This window comes from Enhydra lutris, unplaced genomic scaffold, assembly GCF_002288905.1.
Source record: "Enhydra lutris kenyoni isolate GAN:26980312 unplaced genomic scaffold, ASM228890v2 scaffoldscaffold7, whole genome shotgun sequence".
Classification (NCBI taxonomy): domain Eukaryota; kingdom Metazoa; phylum Chordata; class Mammalia; order Carnivora; family Mustelidae; genus Enhydra; species Enhydra lutris.
In genome coordinates, this window is record NW_019154091.1 from 36,818,443 (window position 1) to 36,841,978 (window position 23,536).

General features: G+C 37.1%; 1 protein-coding gene across 3 annotated transcripts; it reads right to left on the reverse strand.

The window, feature by feature from the left end:
• Nucleotides 1-1,135: 1,135 nt before the first annotated feature.
• On the reverse strand, nt 1,136-23,262 carry LOC111142197 (C-type lectin domain family 1 member A). 3 transcript variants are annotated; one of them, XM_022495215.1, is made up of 6 exons: nt 23,148-23,262; nt 11,108-11,206; nt 9,107-9,283; nt 5,606-5,757; nt 3,356-3,474; nt 1,136-2,047 (listed from the first exon to the last, which is right to left on the reverse strand). In XM_022495215.1, the coding sequence occupies exons 1-6, from the start codon at nt 23,260-23,262 to the stop codon at nt 1,897-1,899; spliced, it is 813 nt and encodes a 270-aa protein (XP_022350923.1). In that variant the 3' UTR covers nt 1,136-1,896. The 3 variants fall into 3 exon arrangements, with proteins under 3 accessions (XP_022350923.1, XP_022350924.1, XP_022350925.1); XM_022495216.1 differs by lacking the exon at nt 11,108-11,206; XM_022495217.1 differs by lacking the exons at nt 9,107-9,283; nt 11,108-11,206.
• Between the last annotated feature and the right edge of the window lie 274 nt (nt 23,263-23,536).

A 23,536-nucleotide genomic window follows, 5' to 3' on the forward strand; every position in this document is an offset into this window, starting at 1 on the left:
AAGAAATTTCATAATCAACAGAAAACCAAAAGGAAAATTCATAAGGAAGAAATGCGCAAGTAGTGATTGCTAAGTAACACAGTCTTATGAAAATGAATACAGAAATGTTCTTATCATATGTTTGCTAATTTAATGTCATTTCACCATGTGATAGGTGTTTACTGAAAATAAAACTGAAGCACCCTAGTTTTCATTGCTGAAAAATAAAGATTTATACTAGATGATCCTCACTAGCATTAAACCCCTAAAACTCATTTATCTGTAAATCAACAAAGTCACTGGATGTGATGGTCTTATTTGCAGTAATCCCTGTTAAGATTGTGCATATTGGCATCCTGAGCAAGGGGGCACAACACAAGAAACCAATGATGTGTGCAGATGTCACAGTCTCTCTTCCACTTTCCATGACCTTATTGGATAATTCACCCTACTGAGATTTTATTTACTCATTTTTAGCTATGTGTTGATGGCAAACTAGCCTCAAAGGATTTCATCTAAGGAAACTGTTAAAATCATCTTCTTGAAGACAGCAAGTCTTTCTCAAAGATTTATCTTCCTCAAATAATCAATACTGTTGTAGAATCCCTACAAATTCTCCATAAGGCACAAACAACCAAAACACAGATTCCTATCATTTTTGAAAAGCATCTCCACACTGAAATTGTCCCCAAATCACAAATCTATTCTCCAATCACACACATTTCACATTATTTACATTTATTATTATTAAATATCCAGTACCTCAAAGGCATAAACACGGATCAAATGGAAAAAAAATAGGAGCTGAAACCAAACTATTATAGACCCACATAAAGAGACTGATTTTTGCTCTGGTCTTCAATCTTTCTGAAGGAAACATCAGGGACAGTAATTTGGATATGGAACTGAGCTGAAGATATTTTTTTCCTGGAAGAATTTCCTAGGGAAAGGACAAAATCATTGGAGTACTTTTTTTTTTTTTTTTTTTTTTTGAGCAAGAGGTCATGAGTGGGGAGGGGCAGAGAGAGAGGGAGAGGAGAGAAAAAAAATCTTAAGCAAGTTCCACTCAGCAAAGAGCCTGATACAGGGTTTGATTCCAGAACCCTCAGGTCATGACCTGAAACTGAAATCAAGAATCGATGCCTAACTGACTGATCCACCCAGGTGCCCCAGCTGTTGGATTCTTCAATGGATATGGGGAGATAAGTTTGGAAGAAGTTAAGATTCTAATAAAGAGAATTATCCCAGTAGGAAGCAGGTCATAGACATGGCAGATAGGGGCTTTATTGAGAGACTGGAAGGGAAAAGTATGGTGGGAAACAAACAGAAAGAATTAATTATGTATTTAGAAGCATGGTATAGAAAATGATTGTTAATTTCTTACAGACTATTTGACATTTGGGGCAAACAATGTTATGCACATTATTTCCCCTACTTCAATAAGTTTCTCACTTCTCCAAATATGAAGGAAGACATGGAAACAGGAAGATGATACTAGATATTGAGAAGGAAGAACACTAGAAAGTGATCTCTAAGTCAAGAAGGTGAATTACAATTTTGCGAGATTCTGGGACTGGTTGTTGGTACATGGGATTTCTTTGTGACTAAATACATGCATGAACCCAAGCTCAGAAGTTCTGGGGATCATGAAAATCCCTCTTGCACCAGTCAGAAAAATTGCCTCTCCTATTTTTTTTTCCATGTTCCAAAGTTTCAAATATCCTTTGCATTGACTTTGCTTGACTCAACCTTTTTGTTGAATTGTTGTATAAATATGGACCACATGGGAGAAAATAGGAACTGAAACCAGACTCTTAGAGCTGCACATAAACAGACTGACTTCTGTTCTGATCTTCAGTCTCCTTGAAGGGACCATGATGTTGCAATTATGGTGGGAGAATCCATGGCTCAGGGAAGCTAATGGAAGCTCTCGGGCTTCACTGTGGCTGCCCTTCTTTCACATGCACACCGCCTCAACTCTTTGCAGTCCTTTGAGAAAGCCTTTCCATTGAGGATGGTCACACAGTCTCTGCTTCTTAGGCTGGTAAAATCTACTATAATCTCAAACCTTAAAGAGAAAAAAAAAAAGGTTTCACTGAATCATAGTTTACTTCTAAAATGAAATGTTAAATACCCTGAAAGTACATAGGGAGTACTCCTAATGTGATAAAATTAGAGACTAGATACACGGAATGAATTTACTGGAGAGATGGGGTTACCAAGCTCTTTCTTTTCAGCCCCTTGATTTCCATACTTGTTCCTAGAAGCATCAGTTCATCTAAAACAAAAAACCGTTTGTAACTAAAACTAAGATGCATACTATAATCCAAATTTGTCATATTTTGCCATCATCTGAAAAATCAGCTACTTTCTCGGTGACTCCATTTAATTAACTATAAAATAAGAATGATTACATTGAATATGTCTTATCTATTGGGAGAATAAATCCCATATGATATATATAGAGAGAAGAAAGATGTCTGTCCAAACATGGCTTCAAATTGTAATATATTTTACAACAGATATTATATTGACCTATTTCAGAAAGATATCATGCACAATCTCATCTAAATACTCACATAAGTAAAACCAATTTTTGGATAATTTTGCTCCTTATAGCCTCAGTAAATCTATTCTCAAGACTGTATTTTTAAAAATTTTATTTATTCATTTATTTGAGAGAGAAAGAGAGAGAGCATAAGTGGGGGTGGGAAGCGGAAGGAGAGGGACAAGGAGACTCCACACTGAGTACAGGACCATTAGATCATAACCTGAGCCAAAACCAAGAGTCAGATGCTTAACTGACTGGACCACCCAGGTGCCCCTCAGAAACTGTACTTTTAAAAATGTGCTCCCTATTACGCTGCACAGAAAGCCAGGAATTCTGAGGTCTTATATTATCTCTGGGTATTGATAAGTTGTGAAGTTGTGTGGTCTTACCAAGTTATCATCTTAACCTGGGTTTCAGCTTATTCATACATAAAATCTCTCTTCCCCTCTTCCTCTTCCTCCTCCTCTTCCTTCTTTTCTCTCTCTGTGTCTCTGTCTCTGTCTCCCCCACTCAGCAAATCCCAAATACTTAATAATGCTCCAAGATATATCAGAGGCTGAAATGAAAACTCTGAAAGCATCCAGATAGAGAACTGTCCTTACTATTTTACTAACATTTTGTATGTCTCCTTAACTGGTTTATAAATCAGTCAAAAGCAAGCACTATGCTTTATCATTATACATCCCTGTACATCCTCCTACAAACATAGTATCCAATACAAAGTGGAGGTTTGATTAATGCTTATTGAAGCAAGTTGCTGAACTCGGTCACTCAAGCTAAGTTCTCTACTAAATTCTTTTCCCACAAAATGTTCTGAAGTCTTACAGTTCGGGGGAGTAAAGGGCTCCATCGGTCCACAGCCAGACTTTGCCACTGCCGTTGCGAGATAGCCCTGTCCAATAAGAGTAGAAAAACTCAGAGTAGCTCTGAGGCATGGCAAACTCCTGCGAAGGCACACAAGAAGATCTTTAGGTTTAGAGATGTTATACTGTGTAGTTAGAGAGATGCGTAGGGCCAGCCAGCACTTTTAATAGGAAAACAGGACATGAGTCCTGCCCCACGTAGGTGATGGTATACTTGAGGGAAAAAGTGTCCATGCTCAGGTCAGTTTGTTCAAATTGAAGAATTTATCTTGTCTTACTAAGTCTGATATATACTAAAACCAAGAATATATTCTAAATAAATATAAAGAATATATTCTAAAACCAAGAATCACATCAACGAAGATTTATAAATGACCCATTATTTTCAAGCCACAGGGTAAATGCTAAGACTTATATAAAAAAAGACAAGGGGGCGGATTTACAAAGAGAGGTGGGTTGACTGTGAAATGGAAGAATATGGGAAGAAAAGTGTAAAAATGGGGAAAGTAATCTTTATAAATACCTGCAAAGGGACTGACCAGGAAGAAGAGAACAATGAATATACTTTAATGCAAAAAGAGGTAAGAGAAAATTTGGAGGGATGACATATGTCTCAGACAAGGAAGGGGAGAAAGAAATTTTTCATATATATATGTGTATTTATATTTTTATATAGTATTTATATACACACATATATATAATTCCTTCTCTAATATTTATATTGAAAATTTTTTGAAAATTTTTAAAGATTTTATTATTTATTTATTTATTTATTTGAGGTGGGGAAGAGGGACAAGCAGACTCTATACTGAGCAGGGAGCCCAAATTGAGGCTTGATCTCATGACCCTGAGATCTGACCTGAGCTGAAATCAAGAGTGAGACACAACTGACTCTTCACTATACTATGAGTTCTTTAAGGATACATACTTTGTTTTATGTCCTCAACCCTTCAGATAATTAATGGCATAGTTTGGTTCAATAAAAGATCTTTGGAAATAGATATGAAACTATCACTAAGCAATAGTCATCTAGTAGGCATATCAAAGGAATTGCAGTTGAAAATACTTCCAATTTATGGTAGACACCTCAAATTAAAAGTTCTAAAAATAAGTCATATGAAAATGACTTAAATGTATATAAATCTTTGAAGTGCATGAGACAAAAGCACTATATAACTTTTACAATATTTCCTACCATTATATATAATACAATTCAATTATAATAAACCTGTGTCCTTGGTTTGTGCTAGAGGTGGAGGAAATGAAGAGAATAAGAAAAATTAGGTGGGCTTACGGTAGGACACATTGTTTCAGTCAAATAAATTACCTCCTTTTCTGCCTAAATTGAGCTGCTGAGAAAGGACAAAAAATGTTATTTTAGTAGAGAGACATTTCTGAGTTACATTCACCACAGATTTCAGAAAAGTGGGTAGGAATTAAGATGTAACTAGAAGGATGACAAGAATTTGCATAGTGAGCGAAGCATTTATTTCAATTAAATAATCCTTTGTTGATAAATTACTCTGTGCCAAGATTTCTGCTAAAACAATGATAAATAAAAATTGGTCACAATGCTTAAGGGAGGAGATCCAGTGGCGCAATTGGTTAGCGCGCGGTACTTATACAATGCTTAAGGGATTAAATACAAAGGCAATAATAAATATTTTTTAAAAGGGTGGGAAAAATCACATGATTTTACAGTTTGTCTTAGTTGCATATACTTAATACATGTTAATTTATAATTTTACTTTCATATTTGCCTCAACTAGTCTATTTTAGGTATAAATTTCTGGAGGACAAGATATTTATCTGCAGGTTATAGTAATGATTTAATTAAATGTTTTTCAATTAAAAGCTTTGTCTTTTTATAACAGAAGAACAGGAAATGCTATTTTCATCTTTCTAACATTGCCTCAATACCGCCTTTCTTGCCCAAAACAAAAAAGGTAAGAAATTAAGGAATTTTTTATTTGATTCCTGACTGGTGGGGATTTTGAAGAGCTTCCTCTTAATGGGTTTTTGTTTTGTTTTGTTTTATTTTGTTTGTGGAGAGCAGAACAGTTTTTATATACTCAAGGAATCACTCAAAACAATAGGAGTAAGAGATTGCAGTAAGGGCGAAAGTCTGGGGACACTGACTCCTTAATATTCTTGTATAGCTCTTTTAAGGATCTCTTTTTGAGAATAATTCAAGCACTGACCAGGATCTTACCAGCACTTCCTGTGTGTTTATTTTCAGCATGGTCGCATTCTCAGCAATGCAAAAATATTCACAGCCTTGCCAATTCTTGCTCTCTATATAGAATCGGTAGCATTTGTCCCCATGCCACTTCCATTCTTCTGGACAAGGGCTGCATCTGTGCTCTTGGAAAGAAACCAATTTTAATACTATTTTCTATTCAGGTCTGCCGTCTTCCTGTCCTGGAATTATATAGTATTTGATGACTCAAATATTCTTAATATTTAGAGTACTTTCTTTTAGATATTTAATTGCCCAGGAATGGTAATGACAAATGCTTATAAAATACTCTCCATATGCCAGAAACTATAATTAATACTGAGTGTATGGTAAAAATTAAAACAGACACTACCTGCTTTCATGGAATTTGGAATCTAGCAATGAATGATTAGAACTTCCTTGATTCTTGCCCTATATAATTCAACCCACAGATGATATTCAATTTCATAAAGAACTTCTCATATGTCCAAAAACTCATTACAGCTTATATTTAAGAAAGAACTGAAGCTTCCACAATTTTCTTCTTCAAAATCCTCTTATATAATTATAAAAGGATTGCTGTAATTCAACATACACCAATAAGATATGGACCCTTTTCTTATTCTAAACACAAGTAAATAAAATTTTAGAAGAAAAAGACATAAATACTAAGCAAAGTATGATTTAGAATGATAAATCTCCATTGTCAGAAATTAAGGTGGACACCAAAGTCAGCAAAGTAAGTGCAGAAGTCAAGGGTGAGATGGACTACTGAGGAAGAGGTCATAAGTATAAGAACTAGTCCCTGAGAGCCATGGTTTTAACTTTGATGAGGATACTTGAGCCCTTGAGAGTTGTCACTTGTAATCAGCTCCCTGATGGTGAGATGGGAACTCAATCATTCCATAAAAATGTCTTTATTTTAAGAACAATCCGGTGTCAAAATGTTAACATGTTAAAAGTTGAATGATCAACATGCACTTGGATATTATGTTATTGTTTTCATTTTTTCTGTATATTGGAAACCTTCCTTAAGGTAAAAAAGTTTAAAATAAATAAATAATTGAGGAGATGCCTTTGTATGTCAGTTCATATTTCTGGCCCAGACCTTATACCAAACTACTTATTCAGATCTCTACTTAAACATGCCCAAAATAGCACTCCTGCTCCCTAAACTTCCCCACTCATAACCACAGAATTCTTCCCCATTTCATTTGATCACATCTCTCCTAATTGCTTTGCCCCAAAACTCTGGAACCATCCTTGACTCCTTTATTTCTCTCATGTCCCCTTTTATTCCATCATGCATTCATCTCCTCTGATAATATCGTAGTTTGAGGCACCATCATCTCTCTCCTGAGTTACTTACCAAAGCCATCTCTTAGGTGATTTCTCTGTTTTCACTCTTCCTCCTTCCAGTGTATTTTCAACATATTTGCAGTGTGAGCCTTAAAATGCTCATGTCAGATCTATATTTCTTCTGCTCAAGATCCTGTAATGAATCCTTACTTTGCTCAAAATAGAAGCCAAATCCCTGGTAATGTCACCTAATGCAATATATAATCACTACCACATCTATTTGTCTCACCTCCCTCACTCTGCTTCAGGCACACAGACTCCATATTGTTCCCTGAATATGCACCTCCATTCACACTTCAGGGCACTTCCTGTTTTCTCTACCTGGCTTATTCTTTCTTCATATGCTTACATATGCTTACATATGCTTTCTTCATATGCTTACATAACCCCCCTAACTCTTCAAATCTTTGCTGCTATATCCTTATCTTAATTAGGAATTTATGGTATCCTTATGTAAATTAGCAACCCACCATCCTGGAATCCTGATGCCTCTTATTTTATCTACTTCATTTTCCATAGGATTGATTACCTTCTTATATATTATATTTAGTTTGGCCAACCATTCTTGTGTGCCTGAAACCTAGGCTTTCCCAAATTGTAGGACTTTTCATACTAAAACTGGAGAAGATTTGAGCAAACTGGGACAAGTTGATCATCTTATTTTACCTTTTTTGATTATTACCATCACTGTAATAGAATAAGAGGTCTATGAGGGCAGAAATCTGTATATGTTTTGCATCATATGCAACAGTATGTGCTCAGTAAATCTTACCTTGTGTGGCAGAGTAGATGGATGGTTGGATAATGGGAAAGAAATGGAGAGAAGCAGAATAACACTGAGAACTAACATCAAACCAAAGCTTTATGAACATTTTCATGGGAACAGGAATATCATGAATACATTTGCATATAGATTTTATATTAAAACAAAATGTAGTTTATTTGTATACACAGTTTTCTTTTTGTCTTTATGCAGCTAGATGTAAATTCCCAAGACCACTGGTTTCAAAGAAACTTGGATTATCTTTTGATGACATGGCCCCCAACAAACACACAGTGGGTTGTCAGAAACATAAGAAGAGAAAACAAAACTATGTGAAGTGGTAGATATATTAATTATCTTGAACTTGATAATCATTGTATAATGTGTATGTATGTCAAATCATCACGTTGTACATTTTAAATACATTCAATTCCATGTGTCCATCCTCACTAAAGTTAAAAAAGAAAAGAAAAAGAAAAGAAAAAAAAAAACTGTGACCGATGAGATCATTAATCATGTGGGGAAGAATCACTTAGAGAAGTGGTAATGTGCTTGTGGGTGTTATTTCACTGGGTAACCACGCAATCTGGCCTTCTGGTTAGTGTGGGAAGTGGAAGAGGAAGACTTCATCCTAATTTAAAGTCCCCAAAAGAAAAATAAAAAGTGGTGACTTAGAATGTATGTTGTTTCCTATACATGCAAGATGAGTGGAACAGAAGGGAAGGCTAACTTGAAGAGTTAGAAGCTACAAAACCCCCAAAAGATGGGAGGGAAAGGTACAAGAATGAAGTGATGCTTCCTGTCTTGTCCTGACATGATTATCAAAGCATGGTTCATCCCCACTGGCAATGTCATTATTACTGAAATGCCAATTTATGGCACCCAGACAAGGCGCAGTGGATTTAAATAACTGTAATTTGATTCCGCCCTTCAACATTTTTAAACTGATCCCCATATGATTCTTGAAATGTGAGAAATTTTATGAGCTCGTTAAATTCTTAAGGAGAAAAGTGTATAAACATATTATGAAATGTATACTACTGGTAGGTCTTTAGGTGCCGAGGTAAACTGAGAAATAACCCTGTGTTATATATTTGCAGTGTTATTTTGGTTATTGGACATTAATTGCTTTTATTGTTTAAAATGTCTGAGTTTGAAGAATCCCTTTATGTATTACAACACAGACGTATCCAAACTAAACGATCCCAATGACGGGGGATGACCCAGGTGCCCAAATTCTTCATGAAGCTTGCCAGACAATTAACTATATGACATGTGACTCCCAGGCACTCGGATAGGAAGGTCAGCTGTATAAGGACAACTAGCCTGAGGGAGCCAACTTTAGCAGAGGGAGCTTAGCGATCCCTACTCACCTCCACTTTTGTTATAGAGCTCACGACACAGTTTTTCAGCCACACGCTGCAGGATTTCCGCAAGCTTCCTGTTCCTGGTTTGGAGAGACTGCAGCTGTCGGGAGAGATTCCCCAATCTTTCTTCCTTGTGAGAAATGCTGTCTTGCTGGGTATTTGAAAGCTGGTAGAACTGAAAAACTAACCCAAGTTACCAAGTCAGACTGGACAGGCCACATTTTCATTTCTATTTCTACTTTTTCATGTGGGGAAGACAAAACGTCGTATTGTTTAGATCTCATGCTCTGCGATTTCATATTGCCTGTGTTCAAGTTGAACTGTAGCACATGATAAACTGCATTGTCTCGGGCAAATTAATATCTCTGAATCCATCTTTTTGTCTGAAAACGTAGAATCATAGTCCTATGAAGTTTCTAACTTCAGGACTCAATTCCTTAACCATATCTATTGCTCAATAAATAGTTTGTGTATACTCTTAAACCACTGCTCAACCTAAAACCACAAATCCATGTATCTATTGATTATTATATTGATTATTGAGTATTGACAATGTACCACATATAGTTATCTCATTCATTCATAAAATAGTCATATTATCATTTCCATTATCTTATATCTTCCAACCAGGGTCAGTGAGAACAAGCAATTTCCTTAGTATCACTTGGCTAGAAAATTTCAACACTTAGGTTTAAGCTCCAGATTTCTAAATCTAAATAGAGAAATCCTTCATGAATCATGAAAGTTGCTTTATATCCCTAAAAAGAATGGTGGTTGTGAAACAAATTATATCAAAATGAAGTAATAATTGGGAGGTCATGAAAGAAACACTAAGAAATACATTTTTTTTTAATTTTAAAAAGTTACGATAATGAAGGAAAGTTCAAACATTTCTTAGAAAAACCAAATGTTTGACCTGCTCTTCAATGTAACCTTTTACCTTAAGCCACCTTCTTCAACTGGTCAGGAAACATTACTGTAGGGTCTCAATCTCATGAAGCAAATTCACCCACTTTTTTTTTTTTACTTTTTGAGCTTGTCTTCCATGTTTGAAAATAAAAGACTTTTTCATAAGCATTTTTCCTTTTTCAGTTTTCACAAGATTTTGCAAAATGATTCTATAATTTCCTGAAATTTTTGAAAAATACTGTAGAAATTAAGAACCTATTCTGCTCTCCTTATAGGAGGAGGGGAGTAGCTATAAACGAAATCTCCTCTCTGTATTAGCTGCTGAGCCATGCATACTAAGAGCAAAAACCACAGCTTGTACTGTTTAGTAGAATGAAAGAGAGCTAAATCATACATTCATTAAAAATTGTTGATTTTAGAGGCTCAGTCGGTTGAGCATCTGACTCTTGATCTAGGCTCAGGTCATGATCTCAGGGTCATGACCCTGGTATAGCTCTGCCCTCATCCTGGTGCCTGCTTAAGTTTTTCTCTCTCCCACTCCCTCTGCTCCTCCTCATCTAGAGACCTCCCCTGGCCCGCTCAAAAAAAAAAAAAAAAAAAAAATTGCTGATTTTAAATATTGGCATGTAGACAAACAGATAAAACCTGCTTATCTCAAACAGAATGTGAAAGTCTAGCTGTCGAGTGATTGCTGTATTTTAATGCTGCTTTCGCTGCTCATCATCTCAATAAGTGCTTTAGAATAAGTTACATTGAGGGGCGCCTGGGTGGCTCAGTCATTAAGCATCTGCCTTCGGCTCAGGTCATGATCCCAGGGTCTTGGGATGCAGTCCCGCATCAGGCTCCTTGCTCAGTGGAAAGCCTGCTTCTCCCTCTCCCACTCCCCCTGCTTGTGTTCCCTCTCTCCGTGTCTCTCTCTCTGTCAAACAAATAAATAAAATCTTCAACAACAACAAAAAAAAAATAGAATAAGGTGCATTGAATTATCCACAGGCTCCAGAATTAAAGTAAAAAAAAAAAAAAATCCATAACAAGTATTTCTCATCCTAGACAAACCTTAGAACCATGGTCCTCCCCCTAGTCAGAGTGCAGACTTACACACAAGGCCCAGGGCTAACAGGCCGATCAGCAGCACCAAACACAAAGTCAGCAGGGTCAGGGCCACTGGACGCCAAACTGAAGAGGGAGGCCGGTGCCCTGCAGGGAACAGAGAGGAAAAGGCAGGATTTCAGTTTGTCTTTCTCTTGGATCCATTCCACCAGTAAGTCAGAAGAGCTGGTTCTGGAGAAGAGCAACAGTAAGCAGAGGCTAGATAACACTCCCTCTGTCCTTGGAACCACTGTCAGAAGGCTCAGTGCCAAGACTCCCTTCCACAGCAGGGTTCCCTCACGTGCCTGGTCCATTTCCATAACCCTGACACCCTCAGTTCTACTTAGCACCGAGTCAAGTTATGCATTGCCCTTATCTTTATAAGGTTGCGTGCATAACCTTCTTTTTGTAAAAATTCGAGTTATGAAAGACATGTGAATGCCTGAACAGGGAAAAATTTTTCACATCATCAGAGAAGAGATGAAAATAATTTGTTGTTACTTTTGCAAAACACCTTGCCACTGAGTTCCATATGTGCTTCCACTGAAAAGAAAATAGCATATTGGTAATGAGAAATGATCATTTTACTCTTTCCTTTTTGGGATTTCTTTATTGAAAGTCCCTCTTTTAGTGCATTGGATTTCTATCTCTGCAAAAATGGATTATAAAGAGACATGATCATCAGTTTATCAAGGACGGATCTAAGCTAACTCAATTTTGAACAGTTAAATAATAAATGCTACGCCCCCACGAGTTTGCCTGGTGTTAATTACAGAGGCTCTACTGAGTCAATAGTGAACCCATCATCTAGTGAAGTTAGCCGTCATTCTAAATGACCTGTGATATCAGACAAGGAAGACCCTCCCACACCTTAACCTCTGAGGTGCATGTAGCATCTAGCATTGTGATTAAAATGAAACAAAGGGAGAGCCACAACCTCAATAAAACTTCCATCAGTCTCCAAGACCTGTGTTTCACTTCATTAGGACTTGAATTTAAAAGATTAAAGACATACAAATTCATTTCCTCTTTAGCAAAGTCCTCTACATAATGTAGTCTACGTACAGAGATTTGTGTTACACATTATTTCCAAGTGGGGAATGATAAGTGGGAAAGATAGAAATGGAAAATGTGATTACTATCCCTTGGAATTTACAATCTAGTAGGAAAATAAGGAAAAATCATGGAGCAGACATTGAGATTGATATATTTTAAAAAGTGAATCTTATTTTCCCTTAATCATGTCTGTTAAAAATTTTCAGTGGATTGCATTACAGTTAGAATAAAATCCAAATCACTTCTTCTGAAGATTCAGATTTCTCTTTTTAACAAAATTGAAATTTGATTATGTTAGTTCCCAACTTAAAAACTTCCAATAACTTTTTTGCACTTAAAATTCTGCCAGAGTCTTTTTCTTCTGGACCCTACCTACTTCTTGCACCCTTTTCTGAACTACTCTCCCTCCATTCAAGTGTTCTACATACAATGGTCTCTGTTTGTCCTTGAAACAAACAAGCTTGTCCCAGTCCTAGTACCTTTGGAGTTAGGGCTGCCTCTGCTCCCTGTTAATTAACCTTCAGCAAGTTGTTGGTAGGCTTTTCCCTGATACTCAGCTTTCCATTTAAATGTGCATCCTTGAAAGAACTCCATGAGTTCATTTCTAATACATAACACCATTACATAGCTTTCTTAAAAATTAGATTATTAATATTTTCATGGTTTTCATGTGTTTGTTTTCCTCTATATCCTCCTTCTCATGGAAGGTACATTCCATGAAAATAGTAATCTTTTTTTTTTTTTAAGATTTTATTTATTTATTTGAAAGAGAGAGACACAGTGAGAGAGGGAACACAATCAATGGAAGTGGGAGAGGGAGAAGCAGGGAGCCTGATGCAGGTCTAGATCCCAAGACCTTGGGATCATGACCGGAGCCAAAGGCAGACACTTAACAACTAAGCCACCCAGGTGCCCCCATGAAAACAGTAATTTTGTCTGTCTTGTTCACCAGTATATTTCCAGTACTGAAAGTAGTACCTGGCACATAAGGGCTGAATACGTATTTGAATGAGTAAATGAATAAAGAATAAAACTGTAAAAACTTAATATGACTTTAACTATGTAATTTTTATAGAGGCACAGAGGATTAACTATAGTCACACTTCACTGATTTTTTTTAAAACTCTATTGACTTTTCAGCAGTATTTCTGACAGCAGAAGTTAGATTCAGCTAAATTCATTTTCTAGCCATGCTGGTCTCTATTCAGACTTGTGTGAGATTCTGAAACATGAACAGATATTGGAGAGATTTGTTTTCTCGCTTGCCTAAGTAGTTTGGTCTAAATTTTCCTGGAAATTGTTGGCTTCAGAACATAAAAGAACAAGATCAGAGGGCAGAATACAGCTTGAGCTAAACATCCTCTCCAAACCCTAAGTCTCTTGAAAGTTCTGTGTATCCCAAGAAACTTAAGTAGGTAGATGATTCTAGATTTCAGAAATACCAGTGCATATGTGGACCCACCACTGTGATGGCTTTATCTTTCTCCATACATCTTATTACCATCAAGTATATGATATACCTTACTCATTTCTTTTGGTTTATAGCTGTAGAAAGTAAGCTCCTTTTGGAGAGGGTTATTATAGTCTGTTTATTCACTAGAAGAACATCAATTTTAGCACCTAGAACATCAGATGGAAGAAGCTCAATTAACATAGAATGAATGAGTGTGTCATTTATATATAAATGTCTGTTATATGCCTGTCTATCCCTGCTCAAACCTATTAATATTAGTACACATCTGAAAGGCATAAACTATTTTTAAAAGTATTTTATTTATTTATTTATTTATTTGAGAGAGGGAGAGAGAGCAACCATGAGCAGGAAGGGCAGAAGGAGAGGGAAAGAGAGAATCTCAAGCAGACTCTGTGCTGAGCACAGCCGGACACGGGGCTCGATCTCAAGACCCTGAGAGCATGACCTGAATCGACACCAAGAATCTGTCACTTAACCAACTAAGCCAACCAGGCACCCCAGGCATAAACTAATTTTTAAATGTTGTTCCTTCTTATAGTTGCTATTTCCCTGGCCAAAATTATCTTACTATTTAATAAGAGGGTAAAGGAAAAGAACAACTGTGGAAATCAACCAAATGATCCCTTAAGAAACCCATCTTTCCTTGTATAATACTCAGGCACCAGAAGTGCTAATCTTCTGTCCAAAGGATCAAAAAGAATAATCTTAAATCCTTACTGTAGAATGAGGGCATGGACTTAAGGAATTAGAATATTATTTAATAATAGTTATATCTGTGTAAACAGATCATCCTTCCTAAGATTGTCTCTAAGACAGAAGATCAAAGAAGTATATGATATCTTCTGCTAAGGAACAAAGTTTTAAAAATTCTCTTCCAATGAGTCATCTCTCCCTGGTCATTTGGAAATTTTTCTACTCTTGATTCTTCTCTCTCTCTTTCTTTCTCTCCCTTCCTCCTCCTTCCTTTTCTCCCTCCTTGCCTCCCTTTCTCAATATTCACAATCTCTTTGTTTTATCTCAGGACTGAGAAAAACACAACCCCAGGGAGTTTCTAGAGCGCATATGGCAATTTCCTAGAAACCTGGCTTCCATGATGGAAAGACCATGGAGCTGAAAGTTTCATTTTTATTTTTAAGATTTTATTTATTTATTTGACAGAGAGAGAGGGAACACAGGCAAGGGCAGAGGGAGAGGGAGAAGCAGGCTTCCCACTGAGGAGGGAGTCCCATGCCGGGCTCCATCCAGGACCTTGAGATCATGATCTGAGCCGAAAGTAGACGCTTAATGACTGAGCCACACAGGTACACCTTCATTTTTTTTTAAACTATGGAGAACAAATTGAGGATTGTTGGAGGGAAGTAGAGTGGAGGGATGGGTTAAATGGGTGATGGGGATTAAGGAGGGCTCTTGTGATGAGCACTGGGTGGTATATGGAAGTGATGAATCACTAAATTCTATACCCAAAACAAAAGGGAAAAAAAGTGAAACTTTTTTAATGCCATTTTTCCCTCTATTTTTCTAACTTTAGGTTTAATATCCCTAAATTTTATCCCAAGTGCCTTGATCAGAATGAAGTCTTTCTCTAGGGACCACACCCACCCTAAAATAAGAAAAATAAGCTGCCTGGGAGGTGCTTCAGTTTGGTTTGGCTTTATTGTGATTTATTTTTTGGAAGAGAACCCATATTCTGTCTCCTGAGGCATGTTTAGAAAAAGGTGTGGACAGGGCAAGGAATGATATAAACATCCTTAGGAATAATAAGATATATATAGAGAAAAACAACCCTTTCCTGTATCCTTTTACTATAACTATACTATAAAAGGCTACAGTGCTAAGGTCAAGTTTTGAACACAAATTCCTTTGTAGGTATAAGAAACTTTGGTAGGTGAAGAGCTTTCATACTTGACCAGTTATTCTTCCACAGGCATCAGAAAGGGGACATTTTATATACCTCCATTCCCAGAGCTTAGGAGAAATGAAACATATATTGCCAGATGTAATCTATTAGTATGACTCTGAAATAGAAAGCATAATAAAAGCTGGGAAAGACACAGAAGCTTTATTTTTTTTAAATATTTTATTTATTTATTTGAGAGTGAGCGAGAGAGAGCCTACAAACAGCGGGGAGGGGCAGAGGGAGAGAGAGATGCAGACTCCCTGCTGATCAGAGAGCCTGCTGGGGGACTCCATCCTAGAACCCCAGGATCATGACCTGAGACATCCAGGTGCCCCAGGAAAAACAAAGAGACTAAATAATTTGTGCAAAGCAACATTGCAAACCAGGGGTGGAACCAGGATTAAATTGCCGTGCTTAACCCCACACGTTGTATATTTCCTCTTGACCAGAACTCACAAACAAATGGGGAATACACTGGTGACAAAGTGCATAATATTTCAGAAATTACTTTTAATATATTTTAATCATGAGATATTGCTCATTGGATATCTGACTTTTGGATATACTTTTAAAATTGTAAGTGTTGTCAGGGCACCTGGGTGGCTCAGTGGGTTAAAGTCTCTGCCTTCAGTTCAGGTCATGATCCCAGGGTCCTGGGATCGAGCCCCGCATTGGGCTCTCTCCTTGGCAGGGAGCCTGCTTCCCTTCCTCTCTCTCTGCCTGCCTCTCTGCCTACTTGTGACCTCTGTCTGTCAATTAAATAAATAAAATCTTTTAAAAAAATTAAAAAATTAAAAAATAAAATTGTAAATGTTGTCTTTTTAGCAACTTCTCTTTGTTTCCTTAAGCACATACAGCACATAATAGATCTCATCATGGGAGAATGGTCAAGGTTCCATGAGTTAAGAGTATTTTTCAGTGTTTGTGAAAATGCATGTTTTCTTTATCTTATGAGTCTATTTCAAATATTTGATTTTTTCATTCTCACTAAAAGTAAATGGGTGTTGGTCTTCCTATAATTTCAAAGGAATATACATCCAAAAATGTATAAACTATTTCCAGATTATCATCAAGTTTTCAACTCATGGCAATTAGAAAGTCAAATATATCTATATATCTATATATGGAGATATATAGATATAGATATTGGTATATATACTAAAATCTAGCTGAGTCAATTTTATATCCCAATTAAGGAGTTTCATTTATGAGATATAATTTAAAAATAGCATCACTATTAATAACAATTGCTAACACTCCTGGAGTTACTAAGATAAATGCCTTGAATGCATTATTTCATATCATATAACAGCCTATGAATAGATACTATTATGGTCCCCATTTTATAGGTAGGTAACTGAGTCCTAGGGAGGTGAGCTACCTTACCCATGGACACACAGCTTCTGATAACAACTCCTGAGTATATTATGTATGCTGTAGTGTTTCATTTGACTCATCCAAATATTTTTTAAGATGGAACAATTTTTAACCCTTGTTTGGATTTTTAGTACTTAAGAATTGCCTAATCTGCTTTGGTTTGCACAGCTGGTAAGTGATGGAGCCAGAAGTACTAATACTCTCCTTCCAGATCTGAATATTTTAAATCATTTTCTTATTCTTCCAACAAATACCACATTAATATTTGTGCTTATATGGCAGCTCCTTATGAAATTGTAGAAAGACTCTACTGCTTACTACTTTTCACTTCTTTATTATGAAATATCTCAGGAATAGCCACCTTAAATTATACATTCTCCACTCTATCCCCAAGGTGAACTTTCTCAAGTATAAATTTAATCTCTTCCTTAAGGAAAAAAAATAAATAAAGTTTCTTAGCATGCTATATAAGACACTGCATAGTAGAATCTCATCCTACTTTTTAGCTTCATCTGCCCACATGCCCCCTCATATGCCCTCCCTTTGAGAACTAACCATTCCTCAACCCAATAATCTACCTTGCCACTGTGTTTGAATCATCTGCTGATGATTCCCAAATGATCTTATCCTGTTCTAAATTCCAAGCCAAAATTCACACCTCTCCTTTTCCCTCTGAGTTCTTGTCTGTCTTCATTTTACACATTAATATGCTGCACCAAGTTAGCTCTCACCTATCTGCTTTTATCTCTGCACATGTAGTCCTCACAGCTAGTTTCCATCTTGCTCTAGCTGGAAAACTTGGACTCTGCCTTACAGACAAGAGCAAATGTCATCTCATTCAAAAATACCCACATGAGGGGCACCTGGGTGGCTCAGTGGGTTAAAGCCTTTGACTTCGGCTCAGTGCAAGATCTCAGGGTGCTGGAATTGAGTCCCGAATCGGGCTCTCTGCTCGGCAGGGAGCCTGCTTCCTCTTTTCTCTCTCTGCCTGCCTCTCTGCCTACTTGTGATCTCGCTCTGTCAAATAAATAAATAAAATCTTTAAAAAAAATACCCACATGAGTAAATGCAGTCAGTAACTTATTCATCCCTATTGACTTCTGCGGTCTCCTACATATATCCAATAGCACTACATAACATTTCCCTATAATTGATTCAAATTGTTCCTTCCATTTCTTCAAGCACCTAAAAATAGGGTCTCCCCATAAATACAGAAAACAAATGGATGGTTGCAAGCGAGGAGGCAGGTGGGAGGATGGACAAAATGAGTGAAGGAGAGTGGGAGGTATAGACTTCCAGCGATGGAATGAGTAAGTCAAGGGAAAGAAGGAACAGCATAAGAAATGTAATGGATGGTATTGTAATAGTGCTGTATGGTGGTAGATGGTAGCTCCTCTTGTGCAATATGTAATGCATGAACATGTCAAACCACTTTACTGCACACCTGAAACTAATGTAGCATTTTGCCTCAAATATACTTCAACAGGGAAAAAAAAAAAAAAAAGGTCTCCTATGCCTACCATACCACTTGATATTAAGTAGGTTGCACTAAAGATTTGTAGAATCAATTAGATGTGATGTGAATCAATTTAGCTTTGACACTTCAATGAAGATTTATGCTTTAGCAGAGGAAATGAAGCTAAAAAGCTAGAAAAATTTGAGAATATTGTAATTAATATCAGTAGGGGCGAAAGTAGAACTTGAATTTATCATTAAAGGGTTTTAATTTTTTTCTTAAACTCAAATAAGTTTTCATGTTCTTTTGATAAGTTTATATTTAGATTAGGTAAGAATTCTAGTTCATCAGTGATTTTATTCTCTCTCCCTGGTATATTATTACTGTGATTTGCTTTTGCTGCACTTCTTTTCAAGCTACAATTGAGTTAGAATCTCCCATCTCAAAAAAAAAAATTAAGATGCATTCATGCAAACTCATAATACCTCAGATCTCACACTTTATCTTTTCTCTTTATATCTGGCTTCTTGAAAAGAGAGAAAATTTTTAAAAAAGAAAGTGACAAAGTATTTATTTTCCTGTTTAACTATGGTCCTTTCAAACACCTGCTATTAAAAATTACCAATAATCTATTTTTCTCCTTACTGCTAAAACAACAAATTGTTTTTAACCTTCCATTTACTTGAACTTTCTGCAGTATTTATTGCTTATTATTTTTTAAATTCACTATTTATTACCATTGACTTTTCTGTCTTGCAGGAGAGTATCATTTCATGGCTTCCTTAATGTCTCTCTCTCCTGGTCCACTTCTACTGCTGTCTATCATTCATTCTTAGTACTTTTATTGAAATCTCTCAGTCATCCCCTCCCCCACCTCACTTGGTATATTGCCTAAGATTCTCTCCTTGGTACTCTATTCCTTTGGGCTTTTCATCTTTTCATTTTCCTTTCTCATCCTCAGTGATATTGCTCATCCTCAGAAAGTTTAATTCCTACCAAAATGTTGACAATTCTTACATACAAATGGAGCTCGGGATCCTTACTTATCACCTTCCATGCAGCATGTACAAGGGTCTTTGGGTAACTCCAACTGTATGTTCCAGGCATCTCAAACTCAAATTGGATTCAACATCATTTCTATTCCTCCTGTAGCTTCTATCTTAGTTATCAGCACCACTTACATAACATCCGATGGGACTTAGTCAACCTATGCTCTTTCTTACCTTGTCTTCTCACTCATAACCAGTCACCAAGTCTTTAAACTCTACCTCCTCAGCTTCTGATTCCTCCTCCTCATTTTCATGCTACTTCAATTCAGGTTCCTCTAATCTTATGCTTAGACTAGTGCAAAATACCTACCTATTAGCTCATCGAGTTTCCTACTCCTTCAATTCATCTTCCTCATTGCAGCCAAGGCAGTCTTCTAAGAACACAAAACTCATTATGTTACTCCCTGTTTAAATCTTTCCATGAGCTCATTTTACAGACGTAGAATCAAAATTCCTGAGTATGATATAATAGGCCCTTTTTAACTTTCCATACTGCTTGTATTGCTTATTGTTCTCCAAAAACACAAAGTTACTTAAGACCTCCAAAACTTTTCTCTCATGTGTCTGTCTGACTATAGCAGCCCAGGCCTTTAAACCCTCCCATTTTTGCTTTCATATAATGTGGAACCTCTTCAAGTCAACTCAACTCCATGGCCATTTCCTCCTTCAAACCTTGCCCAATCTCCTCTACCCCTACCAGATAGAAGTGACCAGGCTCTCCATTGTATCATGTATATACTTCCATCGTGGCACCTTATCATACTTATTGCATAGCTAAGAGTTTTACTAGACTTTTAAGTTTCCTTATAAACAGGCATCCTATCATATTTGGCATTATACCTGTAGTACTTTTCAATACACCTGGCATAACATGAACCTGAGCATGACCTGAACATGAACTTTCTTTGGAAAGACGGTATGAGGACATTGTCTTTCACTTTTCCTTTTTATCTTCTTAATTGTTTAGCATTTTTAAGAATGAACATAACTTTTATATTGAAAAATGAAAATCAAAAAAATAAATGAGTAAACATAATTTATCTTTATTAATTCTAAAGAAAAAAATTTAACTTTCCATTCATAATGATGCCACAATATTATGTTGAATTTAAATCTTCTGCATTGCCAAAATATTCTTGGAACAATTTTTGCTCTGTTACTTTTAAAAGAAAAATTACATCAAATCATTTTCTAAGACACAACTAAACTTCTGTAGGGACATTCCTCTACATATTTGCCTTATAACAAGATGAAAACAAGATATCATATGTGTAGGGTAAGATAACTGTTTACAGAAGTTTGCCTTCAAGGCACTTTGTAACCTCTACTCCTACTGTTTCAGTTTCCACTTCTATGGAAAGATTGCCAGATGTTTCTCGCTAAGTGTTTCATCCTGCCCCACCTACCTCTCACCCTTGAGTTCAGTAGAACTTATTTGTACACTCTGTCCCTGATTATGCTGATCACCAATCCCTGTGAGAGTTCCTGGCTCTAGTCAAAGGTGAAAAATGAAGTTATACACAAGCCACTTAAAACCACAGCCCTGAGAGCTGATTCTTCACAGGATTTGTTGGAGGAAAATATAACGTATCTTATTACACATATCCGGTGACCACAGAAACTGACATCCCAATGTTGTCATTTGCTTCCCATCAAGGAGGCTGGAAGTCCCCACTATCTTCTTACAGCTTAGTAGAGGGTTTAGTAAAAAGAAAAAAAATAACGTCACATCAGGGGGTCTCAGGTGGTAATCACTCAGTGAACAGAAAGGGAATGGAAAGGTTTAACAGGGGAAAAGGAAGAAAACCTAAAAGCTATGTGATAAAGGAGAAGTGGAAGAGAACAGTGAAAATGTGTGTGCCCAGATTTATAGAGGTAAAGGAAACCTGACTGTCAAAAGAGAAAGGACATACTAAGATACAGTCACTGAATGAGACTCACTCTGATGTCAACTGACACAAAAATGTTAAACAGAACACTTGGGAATTCTCAAGGAATTCTATATTGAAGGAAAATGCACATTTCTGGTATGTCTGCAATATGGCAAGATCTTTACATAACTTGTCCACCTTATACCCCAACCACCTTATAAGAGAAGTGTTTGAATTGAATTATAAAATACTTAATTTGTTACATTTAGCTTCCAACTTATACTTTCATTTCCAAATAATTCACCTTCTGACATAGTAATAAAAATATTTTTTTTCAGTTCCTACAAGACAGAATTCACATACATAGAGAAGGATCTTTTTCCTTGGGCAACTCAGCCAAAGTAAGGCAGAAATGTGACTTGAGTTCTAGTGGAAAGACCTCACAGTAGAACACAAACAGGACTAGGATTTAAAAGCAGGTGTGCTGGGGTGCCTGGGTGGCTCAATGGGTTAAAGCCTCTGCCTTCGGCTCAGGTCATGATCCCAGGGTCTTGGGATCGAGCCCCGCATTGGGCTCTCTGCTCAGCAGGGAGCCTGCTTCCTCCTCTCTCTCTCTCTGCCTGCCTCTCTGTCTACTTGTGATCTCTGTCTGCCAAAAAAAAAAAAAAAAAAAGCAGGTGTGCTGCTTACAAACTGTGATATTGGGGATGCCTGGGTGGCTCAGTGGGTTAAGCATCTGCCTTCAGCACAGGTCGTGATCCCAGAGTCCTGGGATCAAGACCCACATCAGGCTGCCTGCTCAGTGGGGATCCTGCTTCTTCCTCTGCTTGCTGCTCCCCCTATTTGTGATCTCTATCTCTCTGACAAATAAATAAATAAAATCTAAAAAAACAACAACAACAAAAAAAAAACTGTGATATTGGACAAATTAAGTATTCTGGGTTCTCAGTTTCTTCATTGATAAAATGTTTCTGACAGTAAACATGTATATAGTGAGTATTATGTGCCTAGAATTATTTTAAGCACTTTTATATGTAAAGCATCTCTCTTATAAGATGGTTGGAGTATAAGGTTAATAAGTTCTGTTTTATGTATGTATGTGTGTGTGTATATATATATGTACATATATATATACACTGAGTTGCCCAGGAAATAAGATCCTTCTCTATGTATGGGAGTTCTCTCTTCCATGGACTGAAAAATAATAAAAGGGAATGAGATGGGATATAATTGCATCTGAGTCCACTATTTAATCAGCAAATAACAGAATTTTAGAGCTAAAGGACCTTAGAAAACATTTATTTTAATCCCCTCTCATTTCACAGATGATAAAACCCAATATGATTCTCCAAAGACCTCACAACTTCAAGATGCAGAATTATGACAGCAGAACACCAGGGTTGGTGTGTCTGCTTGGAAACCTCCCTCTAAAGCATGAGCTCAAAACTAGCAAAAAGATAGCCTTTATAAATCCAAGTTTCCAGATCAAATCACAGATGGCAAACAAAGCAGCATTGGATCTGGCCTTCACAGGAATCCAGGAAGGGACAGAAACAGTGCTTGAATTCTACATACAATCTCACTTTTGTACACTATACTGACTTGTTAAAAACAACACACCCTTGACTGCAAACCACTGTGCCAACAACATAATCGTAGAAAAACAAAGATCTGTGCATCTACTAGAGTTTAATTTTTCAGATGTTTGTATACATGGCACACAAATTATGGAAAATGCACAGTTATTACATATAAGTGTAAGTCATGAAAACACTTTCTCCTTCCCTCACTTTGCACATTCCTCAGAGACATAGTTCATCTCACGTACTGCTCAAGAGTGACCAGTTTGGATAGCTGGAGACCGAGTACCTGTGTGCCTAGCCTCTGGCCGCTGGGTCGTAGAAGAGGCTCGAGATGACACACTCATGACGGTGTCCCTATCAAAGTCCAGCATGTCCCTCGTGCTGCTGTACTTGGCCTGCATCTGGACTCCTGCAGGGGTGAGGCTGCGCTGCGGTTTGATTGCCCCGAAGCTGTGTAGCTACTGGGAGACAGTGCAGGAGCTACGGTGCTGAAAGTCATTCCTAATGTTCTTCTTTCCCAGCGAGTAGCGGGGGAAGCCTCTGACTCCAGTTCCTGCTTGGACAGGCCCAGCCCCTCTCCTGGGAATTTGTACTCTAAAGGCCAAGTTGGTCAGGCAGGGAGGAAATAGCATGTGTTTTCTATTTGGGCGGTCTCTGTCTGAACAATTATTGAAG

Bases quoted from the DNA above. Each gene is read 5' to 3' on its own strand.
- LOC111142197 (XM_022495215.1), bottom strand. From the start codon at position 23,262: ATGCAGGCCAAGTACAGCAGCACGAGGGACATGCTGGACTTTGATAGG. The intron at 5,758-9,106 runs GTGAGTAGGGAT...TTTCTTTCCAAG, and splicing joins GCTCTATAACAAAAGTGGAG to AGCACAGATGCAGCCCTTGT. The intron at 2,048-3,355 runs GTAAGACTTCAG...TTTCTCTTTAAG, and splicing joins GCCCTTTACTCCCCCGAACT to GTTTGAGATTATAGTAGATT.